The 25,702-nt window shown below is 38.0% G+C and overlaps 1 protein-coding gene across 2 annotated transcripts in view; it reads left to right on the top strand.

The window, feature by feature from the left end:
- LOC141523435 (antigen WC1.1-like) overlaps positions 1 to 25,702 on the top strand; it is a 35,337-nt gene that overhangs the window by 6,131 nt on the left and 3,504 nt on the right. The window contains exons 3-18 of one of the 2 annotated variants that reach the window (XM_074236614.1): positions 2,869 to 3,177; positions 3,282 to 3,596; positions 7,413 to 7,484; positions 7,568 to 7,882; positions 8,469 to 8,783; positions 9,539 to 9,571; positions 9,661 to 9,975; positions 13,648 to 13,956; positions 14,053 to 14,367; positions 17,620 to 17,691; positions 17,770 to 18,084; positions 18,799 to 19,113; positions 19,712 to 19,753; positions 19,843 to 20,157; positions 23,311 to 23,457; positions 23,839 to 23,934. In XM_074236614.1, the coding sequence (XP_074092715.1) occupies positions 2,869 to 3,177; positions 3,282 to 3,596; positions 7,413 to 7,484; positions 7,568 to 7,882; positions 8,469 to 8,783; positions 9,539 to 9,571; positions 9,661 to 9,975; positions 13,648 to 13,956; positions 14,053 to 14,367; positions 17,620 to 17,691; positions 17,770 to 18,084; positions 18,799 to 19,113; positions 19,712 to 19,753; positions 19,843 to 20,157; positions 23,311 to 23,457; positions 23,839 to 23,934 (3,600 nt within the window). Of the gene's footprint in view, positions 1 to 2,868; positions 3,178 to 3,281; positions 3,597 to 7,412; positions 7,485 to 7,567; positions 7,883 to 8,468; positions 8,784 to 9,538; positions 9,572 to 9,660; positions 9,976 to 13,647; positions 13,957 to 14,052; positions 14,368 to 17,619; positions 17,692 to 17,769; positions 18,085 to 18,798; positions 19,114 to 19,711; positions 19,754 to 19,842; positions 22,901 to 23,310; positions 23,458 to 23,838; positions 23,935 to 25,702 lie in introns of those variants that run through there. The other variant, XR_012478486.1, reaches the window with a different exon arrangement.

Below are 25,702 nucleotides of genomic sequence, written 5' to 3'. Positions count from 1 at the left end.
GAAAGCATTCTTTATCATAAGTCCTTCAGACTTCTTGGGTCACAGAATTGCTGAGAAAAGGTAAGTCTTTCACAACTGATCATCCTACAATATTGCTGTAATATTGTATATCGTGATTTCCCATTGCATCTGCAATGCTTTATTGAGAGCATCGTATTCATCATTTCTTCCAGTAGAATAGTATTCCATCATAATCACAAAGCACAATTTAATCAATCATTTCCTAACTGATATGTGTCCCCTCAATGTCAACTTCCTTGCCACTAGAAAAGAGCTGCTAAAAAATCTTTACAAATATAGATTCTTTTCCTTACTGTCTTTCATCCCTTCAGAAATACAGACCTGGTAATGGCATTGCTAGGTCAAGGAGTAGGCATGGTTTCATAGCCCTTTGGGCATAATTCCAAATTGTTTTAAGAATTATTGAATAATTTCACAACTCTTCTAATAGTAAATCAATTTTACATTTTCCCTATGTCCCTCCAACATTTGTCATTTTCTCTTTTTATTCTATTAACTAATCTAATAGGTATCTCAAAATTGTTCTAATTTATCTTTCTCCAATCAATAGAGAGTTAGGACATTTTTTTGTAATATAGGTCATAGATAGCATTGATAACTTCATCTGAAAACTGCTTATATATTTTGATCATTCATCTTTTTGGGAATAGCTCTTTTTTAATAAATTTGATTTAATTTTCTATGTTTGAGGAATTAGATCTGTTATCAGAAAAATATTTCAATACTTTTCCTACAATTATTATTGCTAACTATATATCTCTCCATCCTACTCCCCCTATTTCCATTTATTCTATTCTTTCTTCCCTTTCACCTTATCCCTTCTCAATAATGTTTTGCATCTCACTACTCCTTCCCATAATATTCCCTCCTTTCTTATCACTTCCCCCATACCCTTCCTTCGCACTTTCCTCTAGGGTAAGATAGATTTCTACACCCAGGTGATTTGTACATATTATTTCCTCTCAGAGCCAATTTCTTTTTTTCTCTATAATAGAATTTTATTTATTTTGAGCTTTACAATTTCCCCCCTAATCTTACTTCCCTCCCCCACCCCCCACAGAAGGCAACTTGCCAGTCTTTACATTGTTTCCATGGTAGACATTGATCCAAATTGAATGTGATAAGAGAGAAGTCATATCCTTAAGGAAGAAAAATAAAGTATAAGAGATAGCAAGATTACCTAATAAGATTATCAATTTGTTTGTTTTTTCCTAAATTAAAGGTAATAGTCCTTGGTCTTTGTTCAAACTCCACAATTGTTTCTCTGGATACAGATGGTATTCTCCATCACAGATAGCCCCAAATTTTCCCTAATTGTTGCACTGATGGAATGAGCAAGTCCATCAAGACTGATCATCACCCCCATGTTGCTCTTAGGGTGTACATTGTTTTTCTAGTTCTGCTCGTCTCGCTCATCCTCAGTTCATGCAAATCCCTCCAGGCTTCCCTGAATTCCCATACCTCCTCTGGTCTATGGGTGACCACAAGCACTCCTTTCTGTGATGAGAGTCTCTTGCTCCCCTGCAGCTGCAGGCTCTGTTGTGTCACTGCTCTTCTGCCTGCGACTGTGACCCAGTTCAGAGTATGGACAGAGCACTACAGTCCTGCCTTAGTGATAGCAAAGAGACCCTCTATAATCTCCTTCTTACCCCCTTACAGTTCCAGAAGCAGCTGCTTTTGCTGATTCAGTGGCTTCTGAGTCCTGCAGGTCCTGGTCTGCAGGTCTGTGCTGGACTGTGCTCCACTCTCACCCTAGTGCTGCGGACATTTCCTGCAATCCTTCCAAATTGTCCTTGGCAATCTCTGAACTGAGATCTGGAAGCTGCCACTTCTGCCACTTCCCTGGTTGCCCTGTTCTCTGTTTCTGTATTGCTGGGGAGGGTTTGCTCCCACATGACCCATACTTTACTTCACTCCTCTCTGAACTTGGTGTAACAGAGTTTTCCTGTCAATCTTCCAAGTTATATTGGATGGAAAATTGTTTCATTCCATCTTTTTATAATTTCTGTCATTCTATATTTTGTTTAGAGTCATTAAAGGTATTGGGTGTGGTTTGAGGATAACTTGGGCCAGTTGTTGCCTTTATTCCACCATCATGACTCTGCCACTCTGCCCTTCCTTGATGTCATATTGTAGTATGGGTCTTCATGGCTTAGTACAGTGTTAAAGGAATGTGTGTTTAATGCCCTTATTTCTTAGCACTTGAATCCCTAGACCTCAAACATTTCAGAAGTAAGAGAAAATTAACATGGGAAAATATAGAAGTTGTATTTAGAACAAGGAGAACATAACTATAGAAGCAACCTTAGATATTTCAGCAGACTTTTAAAAAGATCTCAAGGCAATTGAAATATCATCTACTCTAAACATCTCTTATTCATTAAAAAAAAGAGAGAAGATGACAAAGTCTTACAAAATTAAAAATGAAAGAAAATGCACTCAGGGCAATTAGTTTTGGGGTGCAGAGGTGATGGTTATTTCTCTAAAGGTGAGATATCCTATGAGTCTAATTCTACTTCCTGGGAGAGAGACATCCATATACTCTGATGTTTCCATGTACTTGTCCCTTGTCTAGAAGAGTGGGAGGACTGCACTTCCCTACATATGTCAGACAGGCTCTTTTGGAGCATAGCAGGTTTTAAGTACCATCTGTTTTATTTCTTGTTCAGCCACATAAACATGCTTTCAAGGTTTTAATTGTCATGTTTTCAGTTAAGGTGTTTTCTTATGCTTCTTCTCCCTTGAGATTATAGTAGACAGAGTCATATAATTAATTTTGTTCTTTTACTCATCAGGGAAATCTTGGAGTTGAGGACCACTCAGTGGAGTTCTTTCTTGTCTTTCCAGGATTTGTCAAGCTGGTTGCAGGACCTGGGCCCTGTAGTGGGAGGGTAGAAGTCAATTCCAGACCAGAATGGAGCACAATCTGTGATTGGAATTTTAATCTTTTTACGGCCAAAGTCATCTGTGCTGAGTTACAGTGTGGGACTGCAGTCTCCATCATGAAGAGAGCTTACTTTGGAAGAGGAACTGGACACATCTGGGATAAAGAATTCCAATGTAATGGAAGTGAACCACTTCTCTCATTGTGCCCCACAGTACCACTTCCACGGGGAAAATGCCACCACAGCATGGATGTTGGAGTCATTTGTTCAAGTAAAATTTAATACAATGCTTTTATGCTGCTCCCACATTGAACTTGACACTGAGATTAAAACATCACAAATACTTTCCTAAAAACCCTGTCTTCTTCTCCCTAGGGTACACAGACTTTCGACTGATGAATGGAAGCTCACAATGTGAAGGAAGAGTGGAGATTCAAATTTTGGGAACTTGGAGAACTCTCTGTGCATCCCACTGGGACCTGGCAGATGCCAATGTTCTCTGCCATCAACTTAACTGTGGTATTGCAATGAAGCCTCCAGAAGTTGTAGATTTTGACAAAGGAAGTGTCCAAGTTACAGGGGATACATTTTATTGTACAGGGATGGAGCCTCATTTATGGAACTGTCCTGTGATTCTCCTGGGGACTTCTCCATGTTCCAAAGGAAAACTTGCCTCTGTGGTCTGTTCAGGTTAGTGAAGAAAAATCTCCCATTTGGAGACAAAGCCCATCTACATGATGAGCCAGTGAAAGTAATGATAGCAGCAGGAAAAAACAAGTATAGCAGTGTCTATAGCTATCAAGAGTCAAGGTAATCTTTTTCAATATTTAGAGAACCATGACAGTTTTTCTACTAAGGCATGTGAAGAATTCTAATCATGTTTTGGGGAATTATACATGGCTTTTGAACATATTTAGTTTATATATGTCATCATTCATTCATGACATTTTCTTGGGAACTCTCAGTTAGGAAAGATGAACTTTAGGGGAAAGTGCAGAATTATGCTAATATGTAGTTCTAACAGTGAACAGAGATATACTGATTCTGGTCTTTAGTAAAAGGGACTTAAACAGGAAAGACTAGGAATTGTCTAAATTCTCCTGTAAAGTATTTTCCTAGAAAAAGGTGGTAAGATCACATTGCAAGTTAAGACTAGATTAGAAGATCACAGACATCAAAATACTATTTGTTATTGGGAGAACCATATTACTGTTATCTCAGAATAAAACTGAAATGTTTTGTTCCTTGAAAACTGTAAGCTTAGGCTGATAGGACCATTTGCAAAAGATCTTCTCATTGGTGGAAACTGATTTCTTGATGGACAGCATTAGTGAAAGCTGAAGAAAAAGAGAGATCCTGGTCCAAAACAAAGAGGGATCCTGGATCAGGAGCTTTCCTCCAGATCTCATGAAATCAATTTCCAGCAATGAAGATTCTTTGGTCTAAGATTACACAATTTTATGTTGTCTGAACATTTGTTAGTGACAGTAGTAGTTTGCATCATTAATGTATGTATATCTGACATGCCAATAAGTCAGGGTCCAAAGCAAAATGTTGTCAGGAGTCAGAGGAACAGGATTCTTCAGAGAGAGATGTTATGCATTGGATCAATGCAGATCACTCAGCTACTAGGGATAAAAATTAAGGGACTAGATTGTGAGACATATGGAAGATGAAATAACTGAGGAAGTAAAGCTTTGAGCTTCCAAGCTTATTAACTTATTAAGCAATACATGCCAATTTCAAAACAATCAGGACCAGTGGCCTTTCTCAACTTTGATACTAAGAATACAGGAGAGGAAGATTTTATGTATTAATAACTATCAATAAAATAAGACCAATTAATTAAAAGAAAACAATTACCCAAATTATAAAATTAGATAATTTGATTTCTAATTGGAAAGAAGATTAGGGACTTTCCAAGTCTGGAAAGAAAGATCATGTAGGTGCAATTCCCTGAAATCAGAAGAGGTGTCCCAATTCCCCTGTCCCCCAAGTGTAGAAACAATAACTGATTGTCAAGTTTGGAGAAGTTTTCAGATAAAATATATGGGATGCTTGTGCAAAAATTCCTTGCATCAGTCTTTGGATCTGAATGGATCCTTAGTCAAGCATCAGGTAAAAGTGGTCCAGTTCCCAGTCATATAGGACTAAGTTCAAATAATGCAATAATATTTTCTCCTAATTCCCCCAATTTAATCGAATTTTCTTACAAGACAGAAAATGGACTAGATTATAACTAACTAGAAAGAGACTTAAGCTAATTCCAGAATTTAAACATAAGATGAAGTCAGTGTGGTTCATTCAATTCCCACCATCATCTTTTATTTTAATCCCCTTAGTAGGAAGACACAGAAAGCTGGTTAGAAGTTTAGAAACAAGTAGAGTTAGAGGGAGTCCCTTTTAGTTGAGCATTTTCTTGGGAAGTTATTTCTAATGATGTGTAAAAGTGGAGAGTTCCTGCTACTAGGGTTTCTTTTTCCTCAGTAACTTAGGAAAATCAATGTATGTAGTATAAGTATATGATGGAACACTATTGTTCTATTAGAAATCAGGAGGAATGGGATTTCAGAGAAGCCTGGAAAAACTTGCATGAATTGATGCTGAGTGAGATGAGCAGAACCAGAAGAACATTATATGCCTGATGATGATAAACCTTGATGAACTTGCTCACTTTATCAGTGCAATAATCAGGGACAATTTTAGCATGTCCGTGATGGAGAATATCATTTGTATCCAGAGAAAGAATTTTAGGGCTTAAACAAAGACCCAAAAAAGTTGTCTTATGTATCACATAATTTTACTATCTCTAATATTTTGTTTATTCCTAAAGGATAAGCTTTTTCTCTCAACATATTCAATTTTGATCAAAGCATATCATGGAAACAATGTAAAGATTATTAGATTACTTTCTATTGGAGGGAGGGGAAAACTGTAAAATTCAAAACCTTACAAAAATGATTGGTAGAAACTACTATTGTATATAATTGAAAAAAAATCAAATATTTATATAATAAAAATAAATAAATAAATGAGAAAATAAAAAAGGAAAATCAATTTATTAGAATTTATTAGGTAACTAAAATTTAAAGATTTCACTCTTTTTCTCTGTTGAGTTAGGGGAAGAAGAAATTCATATCTAACTTGTCCAAGAAAGATCTTGACCTTCAGGGTAGGGATTCTTAAATTTCTTTGGGCTGTGATTTCCCTTGGGTGTAATCTAAGGACTAGTGCTAAGAACAATATTTTTAATCTTTCTCTCTCTCTCTCTCTCTCTCTCTCTCTCTCTCTCTCTCTCTCTCTCTCCAATTAATGTCAGAACAACTAGAAGTCAGATTATAGCTGATCATGATCCCTACATTAACAATATTTAAGGAATCAGAAAAAAATAATTCTATCCTAATACCTCACCCTCTGGTCACTGCCTCCTGTGTTACCTCCTGATGGGAATTAAAGTCTCCCTTTAAGCGAAGGGGGAGAAGTTTGCAGAGAGACAGCTAGGAACCACAGAGGAGAGAGTACAGGTCCAGGAGTCAAGAAAATCTTAGTTCAGATATTTACTAGCTGCATGTCCCTGGGAAAATCACTTAACTGTTCCAATTTTATCATTTATAAAATTAACTGCAGAAGAACATGGCAAGTCATTCTTATATCTTTGCCAAGAAAACCCCAAATGGGGTCATGAAGAGTTGGACGCAGCTGATTGAAATGGCAACGGGGAGAAGAGGACTACAGATGTTCATTCTCCCTGTCTTTTGAGTAATATGATACTCCCAGCCTCCTCTTACATAATAAATTAGAGACCAATTATATTGTAATGTAGTTATCAATATATTTTACTTATTTTATTTTATTATTATTATTTTTAGTTTTTTTGCAAGGCAAATGGGGTTAAGTGGCTTGCCCAAGGCCACACAGCTAGGTAATTATTTTACTTATTTTAAAAGGTATTTTCCCCCAATTACATGTAAGGAAATATTTAACACATATAAAAAAATAGTTCCAAGTTTTCTCATTCCCTCAATTAATACTCCCTCTCCTCCAAATTTTTTTTTGTCAATATATTTGAAAACAAGTTTCTGTTCTACAAGCATAAAATGCCTGCTCTACAATTGAGGCATAGGCTGGTGGCAGAAATATTGTAGGAGGAAGCTACCCTAAACAATTCTTATGTGCTGTATAGCCTCCTGGCAGAAGGAAAGAAAAACCTGAGGAGGATGATCAGCTAGAAATGCTGTGACTTTTTTCTCAGAAATTTTATCTTATGGAAGGATAGACTTGTTAGGGTTACTGGAGTGGAAGAACAGACCTTTCAATGAGAAAAAAAATTCTGCTTCACGATATAGAGATGAAAATACCTTTTTAGACTGAGAAATTTCCTTAAAACATGGATTCTTTCCAATTTGCTGACCAGTGTCTTTCCTCAAGATATATATTTACCTTATTTCACCTCTCCCACTTTAAACTTTCATGGCCTGGATTTGAGTTCTGTGTTTTTTTTTGTAGGAAACCAGACCCAGTACTACTCATCCAATAATGCACAGCCTGATCAGGAAAAGGGTCCTGTTCTATTTCCAGGTAAGAAAGAACTTTGGACAATCTGAGAAAACTCTTCTTTTTCTTTGGGAAAATGAGCAATTAATCTGAATTTCTCTTTGTAGAAAATGTTCAACTTCGACTGTTGAATGGAGGAGGTCCCTGCTCTGGAAGAGTTGAAGTCTTTTATAATGGCACCTGGGGGACTATCTGTGATGATTCTTGGAACATGAGTGATGCCCACGTGGTGTGCAGGCAGCTGGGCTGTGGAGTGGCCCTCAAAGCTATGGTCTCAGCGCACTTTGGAGAAGGATCGGGGCCCATCTGGCTGGATGCGCTTAACTGCTCTGGAAATGAATCCCATCTAGGGGAATGCCCTTCCCTTCATTGGGGCCAGCATGACTGCAGACACAAAGAGTATGCAGGAGTCCTCTGCTCAGGTCTGTGCTACACACATCCCATGAGCATGAGGGACTTGTGGGAGCACTGTGCCAGCCAGAGTTTCCCTAAAGTTTAGTTTCAAGGAAAGACTTCTGATCTGAGAGGGGTGATTTCATTCATCAGCTGTGTTGGATAGGCAGATCTTCTCCCTCATGAATACATGCATATCTATATATACATAGGTGTTTATGTGCATGTTTGTATACATATATATATTTAGATATGTATATGCATGTTAATATCTATATCTATATAGATATATTTATATATACATCTTATATTTTCATTTCCTAATAGAGTATTAATCACATAATAGTTATAGTTCTCTGATTTACTCTTGGTGGCTCACAGATACATACTGATTTTGAAACTGTCAGATTGAGTAGTGAAAATACAGTAAAGATATTCCTTTCTTTATCAATGGGGGAGACAAGATAGAGAAATTGCTCAGAAATATAGAGGAAGTAATTCATGGAAAAGACTGTATTGGAAAACTCCCCAGTAAAATAAGAGAATGTAAAACAATTTCCAGAGGAAAGAGACTCAGAGACCCTGATTGTGTCATACCTTCCTTTTCATTTCCAGAATCCTTGGATCTCAGGCTGGTGAGTGATAACCAAGAATGCACTGGGTGGTTAGAGATTTTCTACAATGGAACATGGGGTAGTGTTTGCTCCAATTCCATGGACCACAATACTATATCAGTGATTTGCAGACACCTGAACTGTGGTGCCACAGGCATTATTAATCCCTTGCATAGCCACCGAGAAAGTTTACAGGCCCGATGGATAGACAAAATCAACTGCCAAGGTAAAGAATCCTTCCTCTGGCATTGTTCTTCTCAATCTTGGGACCAGAGTTCTTGTCACCAAGAAGAAGAAGCCCATATCACATGTGAAGGTACTTACAGCTGTCTCTGCTTTTGAATTGTTTTTAATGGGAGTTTTTTTAATCCAAAAGTAATTAATCTGTGGACAGGATTTAGATGTAAATTTATTTTAAGCAATCTAATAAACAGTGAAAGAAACTTAGATTGGTAGAAGTTATGTGACAAAGACATCAAATTTTTTTTTTACTTATCTTGATTCAACATATAGGAAGTCAGTCTTTCTCTCTTCCCCTCATAGAAAGAGATTTCTGCCTATATTCCCTCAGATGCTTTAACTTTCCAGTTCTTCACCTTATTCATTTACAAAGACATCCATCCAGTTTACAGACACAAAGCTTTTCTTTGCCTCATGCTTCTTCACTCACTCCATGAACAACTTTGACCTGCTTCCTTATAAAATCTCCACTTTAAGTTCATGTTCCTTCTTTCTAATTACTCTCTGAACTGCCTAAAGGCAAACATTTTGTAATATATCTATATATTTATACATATATTTGTATCTATGTATACACATTTATGCACCTATTTGTCTGTCTATAGGCACACACACACACACACACACACACACACACACACACGCAAAACTGGTCAAAGAATGAATTCATCAAATCATCGAATATGATAAAGAAGATGATAGAGTTATTTTATATTTTGGAACCATCTAGAGGGATCTTTGGGAATTCTGCTTTGGGATAACAGAACCAAATGACTAAACAATATTTTAGGGCTCATTAATCTAGCCCTTTCCCAATTCTTCTCTCTGCAGGAGGAGACTGCCCAACCCCTGGTCACTGCACAGGTATTTCAGTTCATCTCTATACCTGGGTCATTCAAAGTTTCCTCACATTCAACCTGGGAGGGCAATAGGAGATTTTTCTTCCTTTCTAGACAAGGACAAACTCCGACTCACGGGAGGAGAGACCCCATGCTCTGGACTAGTCGAGGTCTGGCACGCTGGCTCTTGGGGGACAGTCTGTTATGACTTCTGGGACCTAGCAGATGCTAGTGTGGTTTGTCAGCAGCTGGACTGTGGCTCTGCTCTAGATGTTCTACGTGGGCATAAATTTGGTAAAGGAAATGGAACCATCTGGTTGGATGATGTGCAGTGCACAGGAAGGGAGTCTTCTCTGTGGCATTGCCCTGCAAGACCCTGGGGACAGAATGAATGCAGGCATGAAGAGGATGCTGGTGTGATTTGCTCAGGTGAGCAGGAGGAACATAAAATGGAGCTGGGGTCTCTGAGAATAAGCATTGAACTGAAGGACATGGCCCTAGAGCTTGCCTATACAAGGAGTTTTCATAAGTCTTTCCTCTGGTGCCATGGGAGGCTGTAATTTGAAAATGGGGTCATAGAATTTAGAATATAAAATTAATTGTCATGATGTCAATCTCTTTGCTTTTCAGAAGAAGAAATAGAAGTTCACTGAAGTTATATGACTGTCACAAGGTCACACAGACTAGCAAATATTTTGGGGAAATTTTTGAACACAGGTCTTGTGAATCCCAAAGCTACACTATCTATTTTGTTCTCCAGAGTTCCTTCTCAGATTGTACAGGGGAGACAATATGTAGGGAATTTGGGAACTTTCTTGATCTGGTTGAATGATTGGTTCTTGCCATTTTTCATTTTATCGAAGAGTACCAAAGAGACATCACTATGGTAGAGATAAGTTACAATGTCCAATATAATCAAGCCAATATGAGCTTAGAATGCTTTACCACAGGTTGGGCACAAATAGTCTATGTGAACACCCAGGGTGGGTTCTCTAAACTTGAACATCACACATTTCCTTTGAGCTGCTTCAATTCTTCCTTGCTCAGGGAGCACAGGCCCCACTCTGATGAGAGCACACCATGCTGAGCCATCCTATACCAGTGTCTCCCATGCTGCACAATCAGTTCCAAAATTTTTCAGTGAGATCTTGAGAGTATCCTTATATTGCTTTTTCTGATGCCTCTATGAGCACTTGTCATGTGTGAGTTTCCATAAAATAGTCTTTTTGACTGGTCCAATGGAAACATGCTCTCTTCAGTAATGTTTGAATGCATTGCAGTTTATTTCAAGAAAGAACCTCGGTGTCTGGCATCTTATCCTGTCAAGTAATATGCAGACAATTTAAATGGAAGTTTGCCAGTCAGTCTAATGCCTCTTCTCACTCCCCTACTTTCTTTTGGAGTCTTCATACACTGAGTTAACTCTGGTAATGCATGTGTCAATCTTATTATGAATGTATATACCTCCTTGGAAAGTGTACTGCCAAATAAGTGAACTTATTCAAAACTTCTCCATTTAATATAACCCATGGGTCCATATATGGATAGGGTGGTGCTGACTGTTGGAACACCTGTGTCTTCTTGGTGTTAATTATTAGGCCAAAATGAGCACCAACAACAGAAAATTGATCCATACTTTTCTGCAACTCAGCTTCAAAGATTGCACTGAATGCTCAGTCTTTTGAATGTGTGTGAACAGAAAGTCATGCACCAACACTCCCTCCACATTCATCTTTTGAAGTTGAAGAATTTACCATCAATGTAGTAGATGAACTTGGTGTCATATTCATCCTCAGTGAAATCATTTGATAACATGGTTGAAAATGTCAGGCTTCAAAGCATGAGAACATGGGGGCAGCTAAGGACCTGAGTTCAAATCTGACCTCAGACACTTAATAATTCCTAGTTGTGTGACTGAGGGCAAGTCACTTAACCCCACTGTCTTAAATAAATAAAAGTTTTTTAAAAGCATGAGAATAAGGATAGAATCTTGTTTCACTGAACTGGTGACTGGAAAATTGTGAGAGCAACATCGACTATCCAGAACATGGGCAAGCACTCCTTGGGGTGTTTTCAAGAAAGACTAGTACCTCTAAGTGTGAGGGCTACTTTTCACCTTTGATATCCACCTGAGATACCTAACACTTATCTGTGACCCCAAAAAGATGTAACATGGGAGTGGCCAAACATGGTAAACTGTTTCAGCAGAGGGGCTAAACTAGGTTGAGTACCAAGGGAATCTCAAACTCAACAGTGAATTAGGGCATGTGTCTACTTGAAAAGAGTAATTGGAGCAGATAGCATTTGTATTTCCTGGATTTCTCCATGCCCTACAAATTTCAGTCCAGTCTAGAATTTGAAGATTTTTCTTTCTGTCTGACAGAAAGCCTCAGGTCTTATGACCTGAACTGGAAAAAAAAAAGTCCCATCCTCATTTTCTTAGACATTTTCTATCAGGATTTGACCTGGTATATATTTTATATGTTCTTGGGAGAACTCTTGATGGGAACTCTCTTTGTGCTAATTCTTGTCATTCTGTCATCTTGACTCAACCTCCTCAGTTGTATAGTTTTGTACTAAGGCTTTAAGGTAGACAAAGGAAGATAGACTCTCCATTCTAAAGCAAACAAACCACCAAACCCAGAAAACAAAACCTAGAAAATTGTGAGGAACAGAGATAAAGATAAGTGCAGAAGTTGAGAAAGATTCTTTGGAGTTGGTACTTCATTCACTGATGTTAATCATTTCATTTCTTCTAATAATTTCTTTCTCCATGCTGCTACCATTCCTTTGGGTCAAGGGGGCTAATACAAACTGACCTGAATCAATTTCATTCTCATCATGCAACCTAGAGAGATTTATCTTGAGGCTCGTGCCTCATTTTTGTCTGATTATAAAAAAATGAAACTTTCTGATTTCCTCTAAAGATGGTTGTCTAGCAACCAGCAACATTTACTCTATCCTTACCATAGTTCATTGCAAAATCCACAAAGTTTATATTCATCACCATATCCACAAAAACTTCTGTAGCAAATATAATAGATGCTACTATCAAATATCAAAGAATTGTGGGCTTGTTCCAGACTCACAGAGGAGAATGGTGTGCACAGAGTAAGACTATCAAATCATAAAAAAGATTCATTGACAAAAGAGATTGCTTTCTTTCCAAGTTAGTAGATGTTACCTAATTTCTTTGTCTCTCCCTAGTAACAAAACTAGAGAGTCAGAAAGACAAACTCAGAGAGAGATATATGTTTATGTGTATATGAGTATATATATATACATATACATACACACACATATATATGTGCGTGTATATATATATAATATATCAGAATAATGCTGGCCTGGAACTAAAATTCATAAGTCTATATATGTTCATTGTAAGTTACTTTATGGGCAGCTGGATTTAAAACAAACAAGTTCTTGTCTTCTTCTTCCCTGATTCTGCTTGTGGTAATGGACTCTCATGGCTTAGCACAGCATTAAAGGACTGTTTAGTACTCTTATTTCATAGTACCTGAGTCCTCAGTCTCAAACATTTCAGAAGTAGCAGGAATTTAATCATGGAAAAGTTATGAAAATTATACTTGAAACATGAAATACAGAATTATGGGGAAACACTTAGACGTCTCAGCACAAATCCTTAGTAAAGATCTCAAAGCACCAATTAAAATATCAGCCTATACTAAGCAACACTTATTTGAAAAAATAGAAAAGAAAGGATGAAAAGGGACCTAGAAAATTTAAAAAAGGAAAAGGAAACCTTCTTAGAGTAACCAGATTCCTGTGGCAGAGGATATATCAAATTAATCTAATACTGCTCTTTGGTTGAGAGAGTAGAAGGATTGCATTTTTTTTAATCTGTCAGACATGCTCTCCCAAAGAGTACCAAGAATTAAGAACCTTCAGATTTATTTCAGGCTCAATCATAGTTAACATATGTCTAAGATATTAATTGGCAGAGTAAAGGAAAGTTCCTATGCTTCTTCTCCTTTGTGAATATGCTAGGTAGTCTCACAAAATTATTTGCATTTTTCCTCATCAAGGAAATCTTAAAAGTTCAGGGTCTCTTACTGGATTTCTTTCTTGCCTTTCCAGGATCTGTCAAGCTTGTTGCAGGGGATGGTCCCTGTACTGGGAGGGTAGAAATCAGTTCTAGTAAAAATTGGAGCACAGTTTGTGATTGGAATTTCACTCTTTCTACGGCCAAAGTCATCTGTGCTGAGCTACAATGTGGGACTGCAGCTTCCATCATGAAAAGAGCTCACTTTGGAAGAGGAAATGGCAACATGTGGGATAAAGAATTCCAGTGTAATGGAAGTGAACCGTTTCTCTCATTGTGTCCCACGGTACCACTTCCTCAGGGAAAATGCAATCATGACATGGATGTTGGAGTCATTTGTTCAAGTAAAATTTAATACAATGCTTTTATGCTGTTCCTACATCATATTTAATACAGAAATTAAAAAGTAATGCTTTTCTAAAGCCCTGTCTTCTCCACAGAGTACACAGACTTTCGTCTGACAAATGGAAGCTCCCAGTGTGAAGGAAGAGTGGAGATCCAAGTTTTGGGGATCTGGAGAACTCTTTGTGACTCTCATTGGGATTTGGCAGATGCCAATGTTCTCTGCCATCAGCTTAACTGTGGTATTGCAATGAAACCTCCAGAAGATGTACAGTTTGGCAAAGGAAATGTCCAGGTCATGGGGGACACATTTTATTGCACAGGGACTGAGTCGCATTTATGGAATTGTCCTATGACTCTCCTAGGGACTTCTCCATGTTCCAAAGGAAAAGTTGCCTCTGTGGTCTGCTCAGGTTAGTGAATGGAAATCTGTAAATTGGATGCAATGCATATCTCTAGGTGGTGGGCCAGTGAAATTAATGATACCTGCATCTATAAAGGAAAAGTATAATCATGTCTATATCCATCAACAATCAGGTAATCATTTTCGGTATTCAAGGAAGAGCCAGGGAATCTTTTCATTCTTTATTTGTTTTGTTTTGGATATTTTATTTTCATTTTTCCAACTCCATATTATGAAATTCTTTCAATATTCATCCAGTTGCATATTCATTAAGTTATACATTTTTATACCAACCTCCCTTTCCATCCCTTTGCCTTCAGTGGCAAACAGTCTGGTAAAAGGAGTACAGGTATACCAGAGCATCTTTTCTACCATGGCAAGTGTGAAATGTGACATTTAATTGGGAATAGCACATTTCATTTATATACCTATATATAATATATATGTATACTATATATATATATAGGGAATTGCACATGTCATTTATATATATATGTATATATATATATATATATATATATATATATATATATATATACACATATATACATTTTATATAACATCATTCACTTAAGACATTTCCAAAGGAACATCCATGTAGGAAAGCTATATTGTGATCCATCAACTAGTTTAGGCGAATATGCAGAATCATGCTATTGTGTAATACTTAGAGTAAACAAAAATATGTTTCTGGTCATTGGTAGGAAGGACTTAAGAGGAACAAACAGACAGGAAGGCCTAGGAATTGTTCAAATTCTCCTATAGAGTGCTTTCCCAGAACAAGAAGGAAGTTCACTCTTCAAAGACAGAACAGATTAGTGGTAATCATAGACACCAGGATCCTTTTTGTGATTGAATAAACCATACTTCAGCCCTCTTAGAATAAAATCCCAATGCTTCATTCCTTGAAAACTGCAACTCTTTTATTTTAAATTTTATTTCTTTAGAGCAATGGTGTAAAATGACTTGCCCAAGGTCACACAGCTAGGCACTTATTAAATGTCTGAGAACCAAATTTGAACTCAGGTTCTCCTGACTCCAGAGTCAATACTCTATCCATTGTGCCATCTAGCTGCCCCCAAAACTGCAACTCTTGGCTTGCAGGGCCATTTGCAAAAGATCTAATTGGTGGAAACTGATTTCTTGAGGAACAGAGTTAGTGAAAACTGGAGAAAAGAGAGATCCTGGTCCAAAAGAAAGAGAGATCCAGCCTTCACTAACTTCCTCTCATGAAATCAATTTCTACCAATGAAGTGATTCTTATACAAAAAAGTCCTTTGGCCAAAGGTTATATAATTTATCATCTTTGAATATTTATTAGTGGTAGTAGGAATTAAATTAGGATAAAACCTTCTTATGATCATTTTTATGTATATCAGACATACAAATGGGTCAGGGGTTTTGAGTACAAAATTAGGTAATCTGATTTCCAATTAGAGAAGAAAATGAAAGATTCAACATTTTACAAGATGGAAAGAGAACAGATATGTGCAGTTCCCTGAAATCAGAAAAAAGACATGTTCCATTCTTCGCAAATATCTGTATTTAATTAAAAGAGTGTGGAAACAATAATTGATTGAAAAATACTGGACAAGTTTTCAGATAAAATGTATGGGTTTCTTGTGCAAAAAAATCCTTATATCAATCTTTGGATTTGATTGTGTCCTTAATTAAAAAACAACCTTTTCTCCATTGAGCTACAGGAAGAAAGAATTCATATTTAACTAGTTCAAGAGAGATCCTTGGAACCATTTCTGAGAATAATGATTTTTAACTCTCTTTCTCCAACTAATGTCAGAATGATCAGAAGTTATATTGAACCTGATTATGACTAGTATATTAAAAAATTTAGGGTATCAGAAAAAATAATTTTAACCTTGTATTCCCTTCTCCCTAAAGAGAGCAGAGCTTCCTCTGACTCCAGTTTTCTGCTTCCTTATCTAGTGAGAATTAAAGTAGCCCTTGGTTATGATGATGTTTGTCCTTCACTCTCAAAGAAGACCATAACGTCAGGGAGGTGATGCTATGACAAGCAATTGAATTGAATTTGAGTGAGGTGGTACTATGCTAAGTCACCAGTCTTACTTTCTCCTCCAGAGCCATCTGGGTTCAGTGGTCAGAAATGATCAGGATGACTTGAGATGGTCCTGGATGTGAGGCAGTCAGGATTAAGTGACTTGCCTAAGGTCACACAGCTAGTAATTATCCAATATCTGAGGTCAGATTTGAACTCTATCCTCCTGAATCTAAGACCAGTGCTCTATCCACTGCACTTCCTAGCTGTCCTTCCATGTTAGGAAGAGAAGTAGCTGGGTGTTCCAGTGGATTGAGTACATGAGCACAGGAAGATTTAAGTTCAAATTTGGTCTCAGACAATTACTGACTGCATCTCCTCAGGTAAGTCAGTTAGCTGGGCTTGCTTCAGTTTCCCAATCTGTAAAATGAAAATAGCAAACCTCTCCATTATCTTTGTCAAGAAAGTTAACAAAGGTAATCATGAAGAGTTGAATAGGAGGAAAGCAACTGAAATGAAACAACAGGGGGGAAAAAGAGGGCTAGAAATGTCATTGGGACCATATGAGATGGATAACCCTTTCCACACATAAGGTATCACCACACAGAGGCTTCTCTTGCTACAGTTTGGGTTCTCTTTCCTAAACAAGAGTTATCTACATATTTTATTTATTTTCTTTTAAATTATTTTATTTTACCTCAATTTTCTATAGAGACAATTTTAATATTCATTTAAAAATATTTTTAATTCCAAATATTCTCCCTCTTTCAACTCTTCCCTCCCTCAGAAATTTACCACAAGTAAAAATGCATACTCTAGAGTGGAGACATGGTGACTGGTGACAGAAATATGGTAAAAGGAAACTACTATATAAAGGTTTTAGGTGCTAGACCTGGGGAACAATGATCAGTTAGGAGGGATAAAATCTTTCTCTCAAAAACTCTTTCATATAGAAGGTCACAGATTTTTTAGAGCCCTTTGTACATGGAGGGTATGGTGGGAACAATGGGATTGGAGGAATAGAACTGTCAATGAGAGCATTTCTGCTTGATTATATGGAGATGAAACATATTTTTTTTAAAATTGGGAAATCCCTTTGTCCCCACTCATAACTAGTCTATTCTCCCAATTTGCTGACCCAGCACCTTTATTTCCCAGCACCTTTCCTCAAGTTACATTTTTACCTTATTTTTTCCCTTTTGTCTCAACACTTCCAGCTACTAGATTTGACCTGTGTGTTTTTTGCAGGAAACCAGACCCTATACCTCACATTTAATAATTCACAGTCTGACCAGGAAAAAGTTCCTGTCCAATTCCCAGGTATGAAAGAAATTTGAACAATCTGAGAAAACTGTTCTCTTTGGGAAAATGAGAATTAATCTAAATTTCTCCTTATAGAAAATGGACAACTTCGTTTGTTGAATGGAGAAGGTCCCTGCTCTGGAAGAGTTGAAATCTATTACAATGACACCTGGGGGACCATTTGTGATGATTTTTGGGACATGAATGATGCCCATGTGGTGTGTAGGCAGCTGGGCTGTGGAGTGGCCCTCAAAGCCATGGTCTCTGCTCACTTTGGAGAAGGATTGGGACCCATCTGGCTGGATGCACTTAACTGCTCTGGAAATGAATCCCACCTATGGGAGTGCCCTTCTCTCCAGTGGGGTCAGCAGGACTGCAGGCACAAAGAGGATGCAGGAGTCCTCTGCTCAGGTATGTGCCACACATATCTGACTATCCCTACTAACCCTGAAGGACTTGAGGGAGGACTGAGCACTCATTAGAGTTTCCCTAAAGTTCTATTACAGGACAAGATCTCTAATGAAAGGAAAACAATTTCACTCATCTACTGTTAATTGTATAGGTAGGTTTTCTCCCTTATGGAGATAAAGATAGATAGACAGATAGATAGATAGAAAGGTAGAGAGACAGATAAGTAAATAGAGAGCTACATACATGAATATATGAGTATGTATATTTAGGCATATATACACATATATATTTGATATTTGTGTGGTGGTATATATATACATATATATATATATACCATATATATACACATATATGTATATATTTACAGCTTGTTTCTTCATTTTCTAGTAAAGTGATATGCACATAATAGTCATGCAACTTGTCTGCTGATTTGCTTTATTATTGGTTATTCACAGATATACACTGTTTTAAAACTGTGAAACCGAGTAGTGAAATAACAGTAAAGAAATTCCTATCCTTATCAGTGGGGGAGACAGAAAGAGAGAAATGCTAAAAAATATAGAGGAAGTAGTTCTGGGAAAAAACAGTCTGGGGGCTGGACTATGCAGTGGAAATTCTCAGAAATGTAAGATAGTTTAAAACTATTTACTATGTGAAGAGACCCAGAATAAAGGTCCTCTCTGATTTTGCCATAACTTTTTTCTCCATTTCCAGAATTCCTGGATCTCAGACTGGTGAGTGATAAGCAGAAATGCACTGGGTGGCTAGAGGTTTTCTACAATGGAACATGGGGCAGTGTTTGCTCTAATTCCATGGACCACAAGACTGTATCAGTGATTTGCAGACACCTGAACTGTGGTACCTCAGGGATTATTAATGAGTTACATAGCCACCGAGAAAGTTTGCAGGCCCGGTGGATAGACAAAATTAACTGCCAAGGTAAAGAATCCTTCCTCTGGCATTGTCCTTCTCAATCTTGGGACCAGGATTCTTGTCACCAGGAGGAGGAAGCCCATATCACATGTGAAGGTAACAACTGTGTCTTTTGATTCCTTTTTAATGGAGTTATTTTTCAGTGTGAGTGGACAGGATTTAGATGCAAATTTATTTTAATCCATCTTTATAACTATTGGAAGAACCTAGTGAGAGTTATATGACAAAGACCTCAGACATTTTCTTTTAGTTGACTTTTTTTAAAAACTTGATTTCAACAAGTTGGGAATCAATCTTTTTCTCAATTCCTATTCTCTGAGCAGGAGACTTGAAATAAATATTTCTACAAACACACTACCATCTCAGTTCTTCATATTATTGATTTCTTCAATTAGGCTCTGAACTCCCCAAAAGCAGGCACTTTGTTAAATATAGATAGATACATAGATAGATGAGAGATAGATATATAGGGATGATAGATATAGACAAACACACCATTTTTTACTCAGTTGATAATTCTTTGTATAAACTAAGTGATTTATTGAATAAGATGAAAAAGATTATTCTATTTTTTATTTTGAAAGAAAATTAAGGAATTTGTGGGAATTCTATCTTGCAGCAGCAAAATCTAATAATTGAATGATATTTTAGGTTTATCATAAACACAGTCTTTTTTAATGTCTTCTCTCTGCAGGAAGGAAGGACATTGACTGCCCAACCTCCAGTAGTTGCTCGGGTATCTCAGTTCCTCTCTTACTATATGCTGAACCATCAGAAATTCCACACTTTCAAGATGAAAATGTAACAGGTTCTGCTTCTTTTTAGACAAAGACAAACTTCAACTGAAGGGAGGAGAGACCCAATGTTCTGGACGAGTGGAGATTTGGCATCATGGTTCCTGGGGGACAGTATGTGATGATTTCTGGGACCTGGGAGATGCAAATGTGGTTTGTCAGCAGCTGGACTGTGGCTCTGCTCTGGATGCCCCAAGAGGGGCTACATTTGGCCAAGGAAATGGGGCAATCTGGTTGGATGATGTTCAGTGCACAGGGAAGGAATCCTCTCTGTGGGATTGCCCTGCAAGGCCCTGGGGGCAGAGTAACTGTAAGCATGAGGAGGATGCAGGTGTGATATGCTCAGGTGAGTGTGAAGGACATAAGATGGGACTGGGAAGACTGAGAACAGATATTGAAGCTGTAAGACATGGGACTAGAACTCGCATATAAATGAGTTTTCTATAAGTCTGTTTTCAGGTTCCAGGGGAAGCTGTTATTTGATCCTGGGATCGTAGAATTTAGAACATAAAATTAATGGTCATGATGCCAATGTCTTTCCTTTTCAGAAGATGAAATAGAAGTCCATTGAGGTTATATGACTGCTACAAGGGCACACAGACTAGCAAGTATAACTTGCTGGGAAATTTCTCAGCAGAGATTCTGTGACTCTCAAACTTACAATATCTCTTTTGTCCTCTAGTCCTTTCCACAGACTTGTGCTGGAGGGAGAGAATGTAGAGGTTTTGAGAACCTTCTTGGTCTGCTTGATTACCTTGGGCAGATATTCAAATGATAGAGGATTCAAGCAGAATTCAGAAGCCATGTAACAAACTTGATCTCTATTCATTCTCATACTCATAATTGTTGATTTTTTTCTTCTAGTGAAAATGATAGGAGAATGTTACTGTTCAGTCTTTTCAACTTTATTATACTCTTCATGACTCCATAGACTGTGTCCATGGAGTTTTCTTGGGAAAGATCCTGGAATAGTTTGCCATTTCCTTTTCCACTGATTTCTCTTTTAAAGATAAGGAGCTGAGACAAGAGTTAAATGAATTGCAGAAGCTTGCCTTTGAACTTAGATCTTCCTGATCTTAAGTTCAGGGCTCTATGCTTTGCCATAGTGCCTGTCTGTCAAAAATGCACACTATTCATATACTTTGCCCTTCCATTCTAGCACACATAAGCTGGCAACCAGTTTATCAACAAGAATTTTCTAATTAATACTCAATATATGCTAGACACTGTACTAAACCACTATAATAGAAAAAAGGCAAAATCAACACATAAATAACTTGATACATAGAAGATACCTATAGAATAGAATGATGGTAACCTAGAAAGGAGCTTAAGCTTCTGGTGTATCTCAGGAAAACTTCCTTTGGAAGGATGTGTTTGAGTTGGGTCCTAAGGAAAGCCAAGTATGTCAAAAGGTGGAGGTAAGAAGGGTGAGCATTTCATTTTAGGATAGTTAAAAAACCAGTATTCAATTACAGAAGTGGAGTAGCATGTGGTATGAGGAAACAGGAATTGGATGACTGCATGGCTGAGTGGTAGAGTGTGCAAAGAACTTTAGATGCCCAACAGAGAAGTTATTTTGATTTCTGGAGGTTAACCAGGTGCTATGGGATTTTAGTAAGCATGGGTGTGATATGGGCAGCTAGGTGGCACAGACCTGGAGTCAAGAAGATGAGTCTTACTGAGTCAATATTGGGTTTCTGACACTTACTATGTGACCCTGAGCATTTCTTTAACTCTACTGGCATCCATTCTTACTCTGTAAAATGACCTAGAGAAAGAAATGACAAACCACTCTGGTATCTCTACCAAGAAAATCCCAAATGGGTTCTGAGATAGTTAGACATGTATGAAAAATGATTTAACAACAACAAAAGTAATGTTGCCCAAATACTTTCTAGAATGATCACTTTGGCAACTTAATGAAGATAAATTGGCATGAGAAGGATCAATCAGAAAGTTTTTTTAATAATTCCGGAGATCATGGAGACCTGAACTAGAGTAGTGGCTGTTAGTGGAGAAAAGGGAATATGTTGAGATGGAAATGACAAGATTTTCTAGAAAATTGAATTTGTGGAGAGAGTGAGAATGAGGGTTTAAGGACAGTATCAAGATTGTGAGCCTGAGTGACTGAGAGAGTGGTAGTTTCCTCAACAGTATTAGGTAATTTTTTTTAGTTTTTTAGTTTTTTTGCAAGGAAAATGGGGTTAAGTGGCTTGCCCAAGGCCACACAGCTAGGTAATTATTAAGTGTCTGAGACCAGATTTAAACCCAGGTACTCCTGACTCCAGGGTCAGTGCTTTGTCCACTATGCCACCTAGCCGCCCCTAGTATTAGGTGATTTCAGAAGAGAGGAAGATGTGTGAGGAGGAGAAAGAAAAAGAGAAAATGATAGTTGTTTGAGGCATATTGAGTTTGAGATATTTTGGGGACAAGAAGAAGGTTAAATGGAACCCCACCCTTAACTTCGCTATATAGGTAACTGTGATAGGAAAGCAGTAGAGGAACCAACCTTATTGGGACTCCCTATGAAAATCATTCATGTCTTGGAGAAGACATGCTATGTCAGAGAATCTGCTGAGAAACTGGTGAGCTAAAGATTGGGTTGGGGGGGGCATCTATAGAACTTTTTTTAGTTTTTTTTTTTTTTGCAAGGCAAATGGGGTTAAGTGGCTTGCCCAAGGCCACACAGCTAGGTAAATATTAAGTGTCTGAGACCGGATTTGAACCCAGGTACTCCTGACTCCAAGGCCGGTGCTTTATCCACTATGCCACCTAGCCACCCCTAGAACTTTCTTAAAGAATACATGATCCTCCCACAAATTCATTATCTGAATTTGGGATTTGACTTTAGCATATGTCATCTGGCTCCAATATGAACTCTCAGTCTCTTCTTAAACGTGATGTGGAAAATGGAGATCTAGATCTTAAATTGTTTGGAAGGAGCATTATGAAGAAAGTTCACATCATGGGGGTATTAGAGTAGGATTCAAAACCCATGCCCAACTTGCTCTCTACCCATTTTTCAGCTTTTAATCCCTCCTATTTTCTTCTAGTTGAGAAGACAATACTGTCATCTACTACTAAAGGTATAATGCTCTGCCACTGTCTCAATCTCCTTCCACCATTTCTAGGTTCCTTTGACAGCAGAAACCTTCCTAGACTCATGGTTGACCTTATGGTACCAGAGTCCTGAGAAACTACTGGGAAGTTTGTGGACTGGGGGCTGGGCTTTGGGGGGTTTCGCAAAATGTTCTTTAAGAATATATCAGCATTCTGCCAATTTCCAGTTTGAATTTCTAGAACTTAGTCCCAATAAAGAGGGTTCCTTTACTGCTTTGCTATCACACTTCCCTGTATGAAGAAGTTGAGGGAGGGGGTTCCACAATTGATAGATCTCACAGTTGTGGTGAACCATACTAACCTCTGTGAGTTTCTTGGGGGAGCATTTGGCAATTTCTTCCATAATTCAGAGCCTTATGAATCTTCTTCTCCAAAGGACCAATCACAAAGACAGTTTCTGCCTCTTCGAATTCTGGCATATTTCCCCTGCTTGGGATCTTCTGCCTCATCTTAGGGGCCCTTCTCTTCCTGGTCCTCATCCTCCTAGGGATTCAGATGCACAGAGGGAGAATCCAGAAACAAGGTGGGCAATCTATGGCACTGGAAAATGTGGGGAAAGGTGTGAGTGAGGGTAGGGAGCAACAACAGGGATAGGAATTGTGGACAAGGACAAATAAAGTACTTCAGAACTGAATATGAACCACAACCTTTTGCTCTTTTAAGCCCCAAATGGCTCCAGCTGTCATTGACGTAGGAGAGATAACTGTAAGGATAGAGTCTCTGCACAGCATGGGATTCCAAACAAGGTCATAACATGTGGGGCTGGGCAGAACAGGCATCTATAGTAGAAATAGAGAGTTATCTGAGAGTGAACAGAAAGAAGATTGAGGAGAGCCCTGAGATGTATCTTTTTCAGGTGACAGTTGCAGGTCCAGAGTTTTTGATCCATGATCATTTGTCCCAGTTTTGTCCAGATATGAGGATTCTCTTTATGAAGACCTATACCAAGAGATTGATTACCAGCTGACAGAAGATTCAGAGGACCTTCTGAGAAGCCCAGGTATGTATATATACTGCCTATTTTCCTTCCTTGGACATTCTGGACATGAAATAAAAGCTTTGATCAGTATCACAACCTATTGCCCTAGTATCTTCAGAAATCCCTGCCTGACTCCTTGCCCCCACCCCCAACATTTTAGTTTCCATTTTCCATTTTCTACATGTGCAGACAGGTCCAACAGCCCAATTCTAAGCTCTGATCTTCATCTCTACAGGAAAAATCATCAGAGTTCTTTGTTCTTTTGTCAAATGGAGTTCAGGTTAGAGCTCTCATAATTTCATAATTTCAGATTCAAGGATCCAATGCTTTCTCTGAGTCAACTCAATAGAATTAACATTATTATACCATTCCTTTGAACTACAAATCTTTCACTGTAAGAACAGAATTGGATACAAAAAACTTGAAGTCCTTAAAAAATAATAACTTGAAGCAGGATCAAACACCCTTAGGACTTTTCCATCCAATTTGAATTGTACTAATCATTAAGAACAGAATCACTTCTCTCCATTGCCAGACATGATACCCTCATTCATTAACAAACTTCAAATTTTCCACACATTTTTCCCTTTTCTGCATGAAGTGCAATACTCTTCTTTGTTAGGACATTACCTGTTACCTGCTGTCATTTTTAGAACTTAGCTTGTTGTATTAGGTTTTTGCAAGACAAATGGGGTTAAGTGGCCTGCTGAAGACCACACAGTTGGGTAATTTTTTTTTTTAGGTTTTTGCAAGGTAAATGGAGTTAAGTGGCTTGCCCAAGGCCACACAGGTAATTATTAAGTGTCTGAGACTGGATTTGAACCCAGGTACTCCTGACTCCAGGGCCAGTGCTTTATCCACTGCACCACCTAGCTGCCCCCTCAGTTAAGTAATTATTAAGTGTCTAAGGCTGGATTTGAACTCAGGTACTCTTGATTCCAGGGTATATTGATGATGTTTTCCCTTCATTATTGAAGAAGTCCATGACAGCAGGGAGGTGATTTCATGATAAGCACATGAATTGGATCCTGATTGAGGAGCTGCTGTGCTAAGTCACCAAATGCACCTTCTCCTCTAGAGCTATCTGGATCCAGTGACTAGATATGAATCAGAAAGACTGAGATGACCCTGGATGTGAGGCAATCAGGGTTAAGTGACTTGTCCAAAGTCACACAGTTAGTAAATGTCAAGTGGCTAAGGTTAGATTTGAATGCCTTTCCTTCTAACTCCAAAGTCAGTGCTCTATCTATTACACTACCTAGTTGTTTTATATTTCTTATGCTTTGCCAATCAAGTTCTTCCACAGTGAAATATGGAGTTTTCAAAGAAGTTGGCATAATAATTTCTGTCCCATTCAGGAGGTTCATTAGTCTCACTCAGAACACTTTGATTAATCATCTCAGAGTGACCTGTCACAAAGACTAGGAGTACCTTCCATACTGATATCAGAATGTATTGTGTCTTATTCAGAAGTTTAGAAAGATCCAGTAGGGGGTGGGGGCAGAGGGGAAACAGACAGAGACAGAAAAACAGAGAGAGAGAGAGAGAGAGAGAGAGAGAGAGAGAGAGAGAGAGAGAATGTTAAAGAGTTTCCTTTTCCTATTTGCTTCTATCATGTTCTTATTCCCAACAGGGTCTTTTCTGTGATAGATTAGCTTCCATACTATAGAAGGGAAAATGAAGGGAAAAGTCATCTTACACTTTCCCCAAATGATGGAAAAGAACAGACAAAAACATGTTTCCCAAGGAGTATTCTGCCCTGAAAGGCTACAACTAAAATCTAACTCTA

This window comes from Macrotis lagotis, chromosome 5, assembly GCF_037893015.1.
Source record: "Macrotis lagotis isolate mMagLag1 chromosome 5, bilby.v1.9.chrom.fasta, whole genome shotgun sequence".
Lineage (NCBI taxonomy): Eukaryota > Metazoa > Chordata > Mammalia > Peramelemorphia > Peramelidae > Macrotis > Macrotis lagotis.
Note: the sequence above shows the minus strand (reverse complement) of the source record. Positions and strands in the feature narration are given on the sequence as shown.